This window comes from Ylistrum balloti, unplaced genomic scaffold (assembly GCF_031769215.1).
Source record: "Ylistrum balloti isolate Yb309-2 unplaced genomic scaffold, AGI_CSIRO_Ybal_v1 Utg370140, whole genome shotgun sequence".
NCBI classification, from domain to species: Eukaryota; Metazoa; Mollusca; class Bivalvia; order Pectinida; family Pectinidae; genus Ylistrum; species Ylistrum balloti.
The window spans coordinates 762,470-776,473 of record NW_026782147.1 but is presented as its reverse complement, the minus strand read 5'-3'; the positions used below and the strand labels follow the sequence as shown (position 1 = coordinate 776,473).

Below are 14,004 nucleotides of genomic sequence, written 5' to 3'. Positions count from 1 at the left end.
AAGATCTCTGACAGAAATTAATATATTTTTAAAGTTTCTTTGTGTTTACATTTTTGTCACGAACTATACAGTAGGAAAAGAAATAAAGCCATTCATAGTCATTAAATTGCAAAACGAAAAAAGAAATTGTCTTTCCCTGCTTCATTGCCAATATTATATTGATAAGGTAGTGATGTAAAATTAACTTATTTCAGCGCTATCATTTGTCAAAGTTATGATAGGGTGCGTGACTTCACGAAAATACTAGTACATGTACTGTTAATGACACTGTTATTTTCATTGTCTCAAATAATCATTGTTACAAATAACGCACATGAAGGTGCATATACACTTTTACGACACCAACGTTATATATATATATTATTTAAGTTTATTGTAGTGACCGTGACTCGGTGCTATTACTAAAATATTCATTCTAATGAAATTCCTTCGACTCCGCATGAAGTCAGTAATTTGAGGAATTTTAATTAAATTGCGAAAATAGTGTGCACGCACCAAAAAGTATTTCATAATGGCTTACAAATCGTTGATCTGTTGAAAAGAACAAGAATGTATACATATCTCTGTGTGTCTTTTTACACGACACCGAATTTCCTCCGACAAATAAAATTTCAATCGGGGATCATTTGAATATCAATATTGTAATGACAAATCAATATTTTCAATTTATAATTAATTTAACTGTCATCAGTCATAAAACTTAACATAGTGTGGCATATTGATGAAAGATTCTACAGTAATTTTGAAAATTTTCGTGAAATCAAATCAGAAGTGTTTCACAATTAGTGATCTTCTGCCTTTTTTTTTTTTTTTTTTTGGGGGGGGGGTTCTATGTGAACTTTATGCTTCAACCAAAATAAACCGGACACCTGTGTAAACCGACGGTGTATTTCGGACCAAGTGACATCTGGTTTAGACAAAATGATAAGAAACAGTTTAATAATGCATGTTTACTTTAGCTTTTTAGGGATAGCGTATCCGTGGAGGTTACTAGGACAGTAAAAGCTGCCTTCATTAAAACGTCATCTAAATGAAAGATAACTATAACGCTGGTAAACTACTTGCTGCAATATATCGCTCGGCTAGAGAGAGATTCGCTTTAGCTCGATCGGTTTGGAGAGTCAGGCTATCAAGCCAGGGGTCCGTAGCCTGAGTTCGAATCCTGGCGGAGACATTGGGAAAAATAAAGACACTGTTACAATGACGTCTATGTAGGAATTCGGGAATAATACTTAGCGTTATTTTCACAAGTATCGCTTTAATCCGTGAACGATTTGTTCCCTGGCGGGGAAGTTTGTAACACAAACTGCATCTCTTTATTGCGATCGGATGAGGTAGGAGTCCGGCGTTCGAATTCTGGCGGAGGTATTGAACTAAATATTGACCGCTGCTACATAATGTATATGATTCTTAAAATACTTTATGGAGGCGTGCAGTGGAGTTGACTTGGAATATATAACGGAATCATAGTTAATCTATATTGCATTAAAGGAAAGAAAACTGTAACGATGAGTCTTGCGTCCATAATTTGGAAATTGTAATTCATGTCGTCTTTCATCGAGCCATTCTACATTTTCCATTTTCTGGCACAATTCTCCGAAAATATCTGTGCATGTTTCTTGAAAGCATGTTATTTTCTAACTCTCTAAATCATGTTAGAAGTCTATTGATTACTGAGCACCTGTATCAGTTATCGAGATATCCTTGTGATTGACTTCTTATAAAATACGAATGATTGAAAAAAATGATGTATGGTGTTATAGATCATTAGTTTATAAACGGTTACTATGTTTAGCTGGCAGCCAGAGTAATTAAGCTGAAGTGGAATCTTCTTGTAATAGCGCGTAACTGCCTTACTGAACAACATGCGGGATACCGTCCCCTCTCCCACGCTATGCAAACGTATTGGTGTGAAATGTCTTGCGCAAGGACACAACTGTAACATCAATAGGCGGTCAATGTTAACTGGATCACACACGTTGGATTTGTCTATAAGGTAAGTGTATTTCATGAAAATGCAGTTTTTTTATGAGCTATGATTTGAATACCTGAAGTCAAACCACGCAACCTCCATCATTTCGACACTTTCCAACAAGATATTTACGAAGGAGAGTGCCAGATGACCAACGGTGTCAAAAACTACTTAAACGGCATATACAGTTCATGTATCCCTTGGAGCCGCCGGAGTCGTGTGTCACGATTTGGCCGCCTCAGTCCCGTGTGTCACGACTGAGCCGCCGCAGTCCCGTGTGTCACGACTGGGCTGCCATACTAAAACGAGTGAGTGCCAGAATACCAGATAGATTGGACGTTGAGTGCTTGACATTCGTCTTCAAGAGCATGTCCGCATTGGCAGTGAAGGTAATCTAGTAAATATGATCTGAAAAGGTCATTGTTAAAAGTACTAGAATTATATTAGTCTTCCGATTACCAATCATATGATAAGTTGAAACTTGTGCCGGAGTTCGAATAGAATTTTTCAAAACAGAATCAGAAACAATATGTGTAATTTCAAGGTCAAGTTGGTTTCAAAGTCGGATAGTAGAAGGGAATAACAAAGTCTTTTAGTAAAAGGGAAGAACAAAGTCTTTTAGAAGAAGGAAAACAAAGTCGGATAGTAGAAGGGAAAAAGATAAGTTCGTTAGTTGTATTCGAAAAATTGACAAATAATAGTTTTGTGTACTGCAGAGGTTAACTGGCAATAAACTATGAGAGGACAGACAATTAGGACTGGTACTAGCAAGTACCCATCGTCCGCTTTATTTTGCTCTCAGGCAGTACAAGTACTACGGCGGCCCAGTCGTGATACATGGTCTACAGCGGCCCTGTCGTGATACACGGTCTATGGCAGCCCAGTCGTGACACACGGTCTACAGCGGCAAAACGATATACTTGAACTTTACATAAGGTTTATGCAATTAATGTACCGTTTTAAAGCCACGTTTTCACTTGCAAATCAAAGCCCATACCAAATGTACAAAAACACGTCTGACCCATTGTGACCTTGAAAATGTATGGTCATCCATTTGAGCTACTAGTTATGATCTTCCTTCTGAGTAAAGTGCTGGGCTTGGCCATTGGCCCTGTTATTTAAATATCTCTGGAAGGTTTTAGCATATATCACGACATGGGACCCAATAGGTTTGGAAATAGAAGGCATTATCTGAAAAGCCCACTTGAACGAAACCGAAACCTCTTTGGTCCTTGCTCATTATATTGAGCAAATATCATGACATCAGGCCTTTTTGTTAATGAATTTCAGTGTTTTGAAAACGAAACGATTGACCAACGCGACCTTAAAAACGAGTTACATTTGAACGAATTTAAACAGTTTCACTACAGCATACCAATAGTCAAATACACGTATTATGAACCCAGGAATTTTGAGAATTGAAAAGAGAAATTGTTTGGATGATGAAATATATTTCATCCGTGTAGCCAAGTTCATTTATTGAATTGTGTTCAATGAATTTAATACAACTTTTAATAATCCTTTAACTAAGGAATTGGACATAGTAGAGGGAACAGACAAGGAAAAGTAGTCACCAATTCCCGGCTCCCACCCCCACCCCCTACTTCCGGTGTCCTTGCGGCATAGTCCATCGATTACTTGTGTTCTACATACGGTAGTTCTCTTACGATTTTGTTACACAATACTACGGAAACTAGAACAAGACATAAATTGAGTAAAATAGTTCTCACTGGCCAGTATTTCTAGTTACAGAAATGCTGACATCCATGGCTATCACGGTCTTGTACGCGTCCCTTTTTCTCCAATCCCTTTGGATCAGTTGCAGATATGGATGAGGTCGAAAGTATTTATATTCTTGAACTAATATTTTGAAGTCTATGCTAATTAGTTAGCAGTCTCTTCTTTTTTTCGTCCAAATTATGATAAATGTAGATACGTATTTGCAAAACGGGATTTCCCCTTGTATGTTCATAAACGTTAACATCACGTCCTAATATATATACTATTACATGTATATTCGTAATGCATTTATAGAACAATCTCGGTATTGAACACGCGACCCAAGAGGGATATTGCAGTCCAACATTGAAAGATAATCATTGGCTTCATGATTGACGTAATCTCTACTTTTCTCTTATAAATTACATGTTGGCATGTTGTATCGACAAAATTTGAATGTTTTTTTCTTTGGATAATTCCAAGAATTAAATGAGAACATCTTGGTAAATTGGAAGTTTATCACAAGTGCTAGTTCAGAAATGGTTGAAATACACTTCAGTTGTCAATATGGTGGCTGCGTGTCTCATAATTGACCATGTGAAACTCGGAACATATCCCTGACCCCTTAATTCACTGTTCCCGCCCCTTACTCCCGGAGTTCTCGCCTCCCTGACTGTCAGTTCCAATCCCATGTTTATTCTGCTAGCTACACTTGATGATGAATAAATACTACAGTCCGCAACACAACTACGGTTGGTGCATGAGACAGGACCTAGTTCAGGGAGGCCAGGCAAATCTCCAACATAAAAGTTACTTTCTTCCCCATCACAGGAGAGTTCTCTGAGGATGAAACAGCTGAATAGTACAGCTTAATCATTAGTATACCTAGAAATATTTATCTTGTACTTCCAGTATTCCCCCAGGCTGCAACAACTGAATAGTACAGCTTATTCATCAGTAGACCTAGAAGTGTTTAGCTTGTACTTTATGCTATTCAATCAGGTGTCTTCTTAAGAACATCTCCACTCTTTCTCTTCATCCTCCTTACTCCACAGGGTACAATCACTTTCATTCTCTGCAACACTGGAACATCATGTCATGGCAAAATTGAAGGCCCAAGTGAAGTATTTTGATTGGTTCAAAGAGAAAAAAACAGACCAATCACAGGCTGATACCCTCGTTTGAAGATTACAAAGGAGTGACATCCAACTTCAAAGCCCTTACAATACACCTTTATGCAACCTCAAGATTTGTTTGATGGTCATCAAAGAATCTAACTAGTCTTGTCATCTTGTTCACAAGGTGTTGCACACAGAACCTTCAATTTTGACATGACATTTTTCATGGGTGTAGAGAGATAGTGATCGTAACCCCTGCAGTAACCAGGTTGCTCTTTCTAAGGGAAAACATCAATTGAAAAACAAGAGGCCTCAGAGCCTTAACATTTATCTGACAAACCTCTAGACGATGGAACCACTATACCGATTATACATTTGAAAAAAGAAATAGAACTGTTAGGTCAGAACATCCACTTTAGTACCAGCCTGGTTTATTTAAGAAAAGGTTGCCTGCCCCTAGTGATATTTTGGATCAAATGTGGTTGAAATCAGATGTTTAGGAGCAGTATCATTTTATAGCAAACTCGGATAAATTCCTTTTTAGGCTCTTGTCCCCACAGGTTAACCCAGCCTCAATGATTGTTGAAATTATTTTCTTCCCTTCAGTATTCAGAACAGTAGTGCTGAAGGAAAAGTTTAAGGACAACAGACGAAGCATGATGGCAACAGGTCATGGTGACTATACGGGTCACACATATGACCTAAAATCTCCAAAAATTTATTATTCTCACGTTGGTTTCATTTTTTCCTAACAATTCAAAAGATCATGAACAATACCACACAAATCAAAATAAAAATTTCATAAATTTTATTGATTTTTTTTTTCAAAGTATTTTTATTATTTTTAATGGTTATTTACCATGAAACAAGCTTTTAAAATAAGAGATGATGAAGGCTTTGTATGAATCAATGGAACATAGAAACAATATCAACTACCTCTCATTCCATCATCATACACCATCCATACTTTCCACAGACAGATCCACTGTGGTGATATATTTTCACAACTCATTCCACATTTATTTCATTCAAGAATACAGATTTCTATTTCAAATACTCCAGATTTCTTCTCCAAAGCATACCATACAATGACAATTCTTCGCAGTTGCCATGAATCTAGTTTTCATTCGTTTTAAGTCAAGAAATCTATATTCAGTGAACAGATCCAAAGCAGAACTAGGTTCATCCTGAACACCTCTGATTTTACGAGAAAGGGACGAGGTGTTGCGGATGGTATCGGGTTATATTTGTTGCTATGGCTGTATGACCTTCTGATTGCCCTATTTGAACAAAATACAAACAACAGGTGGATGGCTATGAAAGAAAATGGTTCATGACTAATTTCAAACTGAAAAATTACAACATGATTAGTGATCAATGAGTAGATTATGTGATTTTTTTTGCAATTCTCTTTTGATTCAAAATTTATCATTAATTCTCGTTTAGTGAAAAAAAATGAAATAAATGTGTTATTGATGTATTTTCATCAATGATATAAAGGAAAAGTGTAATCACAGAAGATGTGACAGGGTTTTCAAAAAATAGAATTTTGTTAATTCAACCTTGAATATTAACACTTACAGAATGTACCTAAATATTCAGACAGTGCATGGTTTTTTTTCTGATGCCCTGATGTTATGTCCATACTTTTCTAATTTATAAAATTTCTGCTCAGATTTTATCGATAAAAACAGTCTTCATTAGTATAAAATAGCATGCTTTTAAAATATATGACGCATCTAACTTCAAAATTGTTGATATGAAAGCTTTTGAACACTGTTATGTATATTTTTTACTTTTAAGAGAATTTTGAATATAGTAACAAAATTATCTTCAAAAAAACAAAATAGCACATTTGTAAATAAAATAACCACAATAGCCTTACTTTCAAAAAAGAACTTGGAACAAGAGGCAGCATTTGAGCATGAACATTTACCCTCACATTTACCACACAAAAAATCCAGTTAAATGCTTGACTCTCCTTAACAAACATATTATTAATTACTGCACTAGAAAGCTATGAAACATTGAGGTTGTTACGGACAGTCTATCTAGTGTATATACCGGTAGTAATATATAGGGGGGATAACTCTCACAAACTACACATACTAGGATATATGAAACCATAAAACTCATAGCCAAGTACACAAATTTGATACCTCAACAAGGTTTACACTTCAAGTTAAAAGCTTCAGTGGGACCACATAAGTTCTCTTTCTTTTACAATGTCTTTATCATCAAATTCTCTACTCCATAAAACAAATTATTTCTTCAGGGTAAATGATACCTTGATAAACTCCTGCTTTCTGTTAAAAAAAAATCTGAACTCCCTTTTATTTCATTAAAGGCAATATTTAATGATTACAACTTAATAGTACCTGTTCTTGAACAGTGTTTCTTAAGTTTCTCTTTCCAACACACTAGAATGAAATAAAGATCTTTAATCAGGTAGCATATATCCTTAAGTGATAATACTCCTATAAGCAAGTTTCTTGACTAAAGAAGATAACAATTCACTTAAATTTTAATGTGAAATTAATTGTTTACATCTGAATCCATATCCTTGTATGCTTCTTTATACATGTTGATGACATTTCTATCTGACTGAAGTAATTACAGTATATCATTACATTTTCTGTAACTGAAGCACTTATCTAGCAATGTCATGCTTCAATTGTACATTGACAACCTTCAATCACTACTTCCTATCACATAAAAACTTTGGCAGCAAAATCATTTTTGATTAAAACAAATCAGTGCAATACAACGAAAATGAAAACAAAACAGGTAACAATCACCTGTTTATAATTAAATGAGGTCAAATGAAGGTTATGACACTGATAAAATGTCATTAGATTCAAAACGCATTTGTCAAGCATTTACATGACATTGATAAAATGTCATGAAATTTCAAAACATAACTGTCAAGCATTTACACGAAGCAGCTAAAATCAGCTACTTATATTATATTAAAATGATTTTTGTTTGTATAAAACTATACAATTTGAAACTTGGACCGACATATATTACAAAATCTACAATAATGGGAACATACAGAGCAGACACTATTCAACACATACATAAACATAGACTTTCAGAATAATCACAACCAGTTAATATAGCAAAATAAATTATCTTGTTCAATCAAATGTCCACACAACTATTAAATGTCTTTAAGACTTCCCTTCTCACATCACAGTTAATCTAGCTACTTTTCTCTCGCACACGCTCCCTACAATCTAACACCTAGCCGGGTATCACCATAAGAGCCTGGGTTGGCAATCTTAGCACAATTGTAACATATTGTTCATCTGCAGATGATTAATTGAACAGGAACAATGTGGTATTGTACTATGACAATCCGTAAAACTGCTTAAGAAATTATCCAACCTCCCGAATTCCAAGAAGCTGACTTTTCAAAATCAATATTGTTTGTCAATGTTAAAATCACTGAATGAAGCAAATTAAACACTTTCTTTCAAAGTTGCCAAAAAATCTCAGACAGTAACTCTATTTCTACTGTTGAATGCTAATTCATAAAAAATTTTGATGTTCTTTAAGTGCTGCATAATTTCTACATAGATATAAAAAACAATGTTTCATACATAGCATTACAATTTGTCATGAACAGATATTGTCTCTTAATGTTTAAGTAAATGAGAAATCTTTGCACTTATCGTTTAAAAATAGTTTCATTTCATTATCAAATTGGACATTCAAAGTCATGTAACATGTTGAATTAATCAAGTACAACAGACAAGGGAGGTAATAATGGATGAAACAATATCTACGCATAGATAAACTAGCCATTGTATTTAACATATTATAATTGTGACACACAACCACTAACACTGCAGGAAATAATGGGCAGAACTACACGAGATTCAACACATAGCTATTGCAGATTGAAAACAAAGACTGAATTTTCTTGTGACAACAAAGTAACAATGTTTTTCTGGTCATGGATAGATGTGTAATGCTACAGTTGATACTAACAGTTAACAGCCTGTAAACATTTAGAAGTGAAATAACCTTAAAATCATTTCACACTGTCTGAGAATACAATCTATTAGCACCACCTAAATCAAAGGTTGTTCTGTGAATTGAGGAAAACCTTTTTTTCAATAATTAAAACAGTAAAAATCATATTTCTTTCTAATTAAATACAAACTAAATTTGAAATGATGGCACAATTATGGAAATGTGATAATATAAAATCTACATGGTGACCACTCCGGCCCAAATGTCAAAGGTCACCATCATCAGCTAGAGGCCATTGTCATGGAAACACAAATATGCGATGTAATCAAGATTAATAATCTTTATCATTTGATGATGATGAACAAAGCTGTTGGGGTGAAATCTGTAATAAAGCACCTGTTATCAAAGAGGCTGTAAGAAATGTAAGTATGTATGACTGCCCCTTGTGATGGCTTGGAGAGGGGGGCAATATTCCCTGATGTAGAAAGGCAATTTCTCCCTCACACACTCACATTATAATTTGTCAGGCTATCAGACACAGTCCTTGTAGTTTCTGATCCCAAGATAAATCCATCAATCATTAAGAAAGCAACATTACACGACTGTGTGTAGTTGTTCGTTATTTAACGGTGTCATTTCATCAGCACTCTCCTCCTCCTCACTAAGATTCACTTCACTGTCCTCAATCTCACAAAGCCCGGAAATGTCTGAGCACGAGGCATTTGTGGAGGTGTAGCCTCCCACTGACACACTCATGTTGTCAATCATAGAAGCAGCCGACTGGCCATAGTCTGGGTTGTACTCAGTTTCCTGGGCAGCTCGGGGTCGCCTTCCCATACTGCTGGAGGGGAAGCCATATTGTACAACACTTTCATTGTCCTCAGTATCACTTGCGTCACTAATTTCCACCTCGGGGTACGTTGGTGGGTCATGATTCGTTTCCCCAACCTGCTCGCGTGACTGACTGAAACTGTGATTAGGGAGATATTGGTCTGGGTGCATGTGTAAGTTGTGTTGTGGAAGATGGTAGGGATCTTCTTGCCCACTGCCCTGCTCATCAATCTCGGGGAAAGGAGGCAACCCCAAGATCTGGTGGTAGTCAGGGGGACTTGGGTATCCATGGTCATCAGTGTCATATTCATTCTCAGCATACTCTGAATCTCCAACATACTCAGACTCCAGGAGTTCAGGGTCAGTGTACATGCCACCACTCTCTGTCATACAGGGTGGAGGCTGCATGAAACTGGACACATGGGTGTTGCTATCATTACTATGGGGACTAGATCTAGGGGAATCTGGGACCTCCTTCATCGGTACTTCGCTGATGTTGGGGAGTGAAGGTCGCGGGGCCCAGTCAGAAGCATCCCAGTGATAATCTGTAAGACAAAATAAACACATATTGTAGTTTTATACAGAATGAATAACATTTTCTACAAACACCCAGCAATTGTGTGAAGCCTTTATCATAGTGTGGTGAATGCTCCCGTTACCAAGGTCAAATGGTATGAGGTGATTTAGCTGATACTTAGCAACTGGCACTAGCAGTCGTACCCAACAAGCAACAGGACTATGATGAGTTCATTAAGTCTATAAATTCTGAATAAATGAAAGAACTAACTGGACAATCACTTTTCTAAACCAAATGGAAACTAAACTTAATTCTGTCTCATCAAATCAGAAGATATTTCTTTTCATGAAAGGTCTTTGATGTTCAAGAATAAAGTGATATAAAGAATGCCAATCCCTATCTGAAAACACTTTTATATGTCAAATATATGTACCAAAAATGCATCAAAATGTTCCAGATATTTGTACCATCATTTTTACATGCATCTCCTATAACAAAGATGCATAGTAATGTATGTTGTTCCCTGCACCATTATAATAAAGGTCATTCGGTGCATATCACACAAATTCTATGTACATGATAAAGTGAAAGGCCACAAACACCCCATCTCACCACAACATTCTAAAGACTACAATCACTACTTACTGAAACAAAGAGTTCGGTCACATACACAACCAGTAAAAGTAAAAGGAACTGAAACCAAACATAAACTCAAAATTGAAATGGGAAACCTGTAAAATGGAATCGAAGAGACATTTTCTCATCATGGTTTTTATTTTCCCACAGATTCGACAAGAGCTGATTGAATACTGTTTTTAAAGTCATCAGAAGGGGATTTACAAAAACATTTTTATCTCACTTTTTTAATCAACTGTAGAAATGCAAAAAGTGTTTGATTTAATTCCGTATTTAACATCCTCACCACAGATATATTTGAGGTTTTTAAACAAGTTCTGCTGTTGAAATTTCTGATCTGAATCAGTAAACATCTTATGGGTCTGAATCAGTGTTTTCCAGTCTGTGTAAGAGTATAAGAACCATGAAGATAGAGTATGAGCTTAGCCATGCTTTGCTAGGCACCACCGTACATATAGCCATAGTCCAAGTAAAGCTGGGCAAGGTAAGACAGACCTGTACACCTGGCCAATATAGGGGTTCAGAAACACTAGAACATGTATAAAAGTTATATGTAACAAGGATAACATAATATGTACAGTATCATTAATGGATAGCTCAGAATACCTCATATTAACCATTTCATATGCCAATATGAGTAAACTGTCTTTTCATTGGCCAGGTGTGAGATGTCATGACCCTTAGGGATGCCCATTGTAATTGTACCATAGATCACCTTACAAAACTGTAAATTTTTAAAAATTGAAAAAATGTCATTTCACATGTGAATTTAAAGATATCTGCATCGTAAAATATCATATGTCAAACCTAAGTAATACTAAATGGAAATGAAATACGGCCTTAACCTATTTTTTATTCTCTATCTATGTCGGTAAGTATCTCTCTAGAGATAAAATGTGATAACATATATTCCAAGCAGAAGGTAAAAAGTTGACTACTACTAGGATATTAACCATTTAAAAGTTTAAGCTAGGCACTTATATACTTTTAGATTTTACAACATCCACTTAAATCAGTATCTTAACTTGCACATCTGAATCTGGTATTTAACAGGATAAAGATTCTTGATTCTAGATATTAAGGTGATTCATGGTACTTAAATTCTCAATAAACAGGGAGACTGCAACCTTAAAATGATAAATACACATTCCAAGATAAAAGATTAAAACCTTGCATAGAATCAATATTGATATTATATAACAAACATGCTATAATCACATTGAAAAAAATTCACATGATGACGACTAAGTTAAAATTGAACACAATAGATAAAACAGCCTAAATGACGACTAGAAAGCAGTTTGCATTTCAGGATGTTCAGTGTAATTGTGATATATTTACAAAATGTTAGGTTGTTATTCTGCGAGTGTTAATGTTATTTACAATAATTGTGTCAGTTAAAAGCCTTTGCCACACCAAATACATACACAGTTCTTTGGGGTTTTTTTTCTTGTTTTACACAAAACAAAATAATCAAAAGAATGCTACTTTTATCTATTGACCCAAACAGTTTATAAAGGTAATATTTTTAAATTGAGAATTATAAATCATAAAAACTGACATTGATTTTTTTGTCAATTTATCGACAAAGAACTATGAAGAAAGGTGTGTAATTTTATTGATTTTTAAGCATTGATTTGTAATAATAAACTCTGAAGATAATAAATTGCTGTATAAAAGGAGTTCTATCAGTAATCCTAGTTAAATTCAAAATCTATAAAAGTGTGCAGACTGTCAAGGACATAACAAAAATGAAGCATAGCAGGAATATATTATACCATATGATTTGAAAAATTTCTGAAAATGCCTGTGGTTAAATGTTTGTACAAACCTAAACTGCTTTCTAGTGGTGGCTATAAGACAATTAAACTTAAAAACCAAGTAATTAAAAGTAATCTGATTAAAATGATAACGAGGGATACATTTAATAAATATATGTATATATAGAGGGATACATCAATTATACTGATAAAGGTGGCCATGCTGTTTGACTGACGTAGCAGATATAGTGTCTACCTTTGTTCTTCTTCCTCCTAGCTGCTGTGCAAAGAAAGAGTCATGATTAACAAACCTGGGCACATGTATATGAATCTGCTGCACGATATTTATGGTATTACAACAATTATGGTAATGAGTGAGAATCCCCCGTGTTTATATACCCACGCTCTGTGGATTGTGAACAACATCAACACCACAATGTCTCATGCATACAACCTGTATTTCACACGATTATATTCCACCTCAACCATTCCAAAATAATAAAAGCAAAATGGAGGAAGATCTAGAGACACCATTCTATTCTGAAACAATCGAGGATATTTGATGACAGAGTTTGGATTTCCTGACTAGTGTATATTCTGTCACATAATAAATTTTGAGATGTCCAAAGAAGTGAGAACTTGTGCTATTAACCTTTGAATATTATTATAGGTTTGAATTAAAACAAATGAAATGAGATTTCAAATTCATGTAACTTGTCCTAACTTGAGATTTTCCTGCATGAAAACATGATCAAACATTATGTAATCATGACGACTTCACTAAAGATTATCAACTATCATTAAGAGATATTGTATGGAACAAGATAACTAGAGTACCACGGAGAGAGGTTTTCTTGATGAAAGATGATGACGATGATAATGAAGATGGTATGACAAATATGGTGCTGATGGTGTTAGGCATGTTTCTGATGAATATCTCTTGACCACTTCCGCAGCGCAGCACTCAAAGCATGTTTCATATATGCACAACACACACACAAAAATATGAAATAATACTTCTTTGTTTCGTTTCCTATCAAAGTCTGTTGTGTAAATCTCTCTCATTCTAATGTTTAAACATCTTTAATCATGGTTGGACACAGTTTCATTTAATGTTTTTTCTTGTTATCCATAAGAAACAATTATATCTTATGTTCATGTATATTGGATCTAGCTGAATACGTTGGCACAGTCTTCTGCGTACTGGTCTCTCTACTTAGAACACACTATGTCTTATATCATTGGTCTTGTCAACTAGTTTTTTGGCAATTCCTGGATAGATTGACTGCTTATCAGACCTTCACATCTCATATATACATTCTTCAGTACTCCTTCAAAATTTCGTAGAATTATTTAAATTTTGCTGGGTTTTTTTATTCATCTTTATAAACTACTACAGTTCAAATCGCACTTCAATTCTAAAACCATTTTTACCTTTTTTTTTTCAATTTTCCTGGTAAGATTGATAAG

At 35.1% G+C, this 14,004-nt stretch overlaps 1 protein-coding gene across 1 annotated transcript in view; it reads right to left on the bottom strand.

Annotated features, from left to right (window-relative positions):
* Positions 1-5,600: 5,600 nt before the first annotated feature.
* The window catches only part of LOC132550716 (protocadherin Fat 1-like), a gene marked incomplete at its 5' end in the record, with an annotated part of 71,309 nt that continues 62,905 nt past the window's right edge, over positions 5,601-14,004 (bottom strand). The window contains 2 exons of the mRNA XM_060214807.1: positions 5,601-10,166; positions 12,791-12,814. Coding sequence (XP_060070790.1) covers positions 9,385-10,166; positions 12,791-12,814 — 806 coding nt within the window. The remainder of the gene's footprint in view (positions 10,167-12,790; positions 12,815-14,004) is intronic.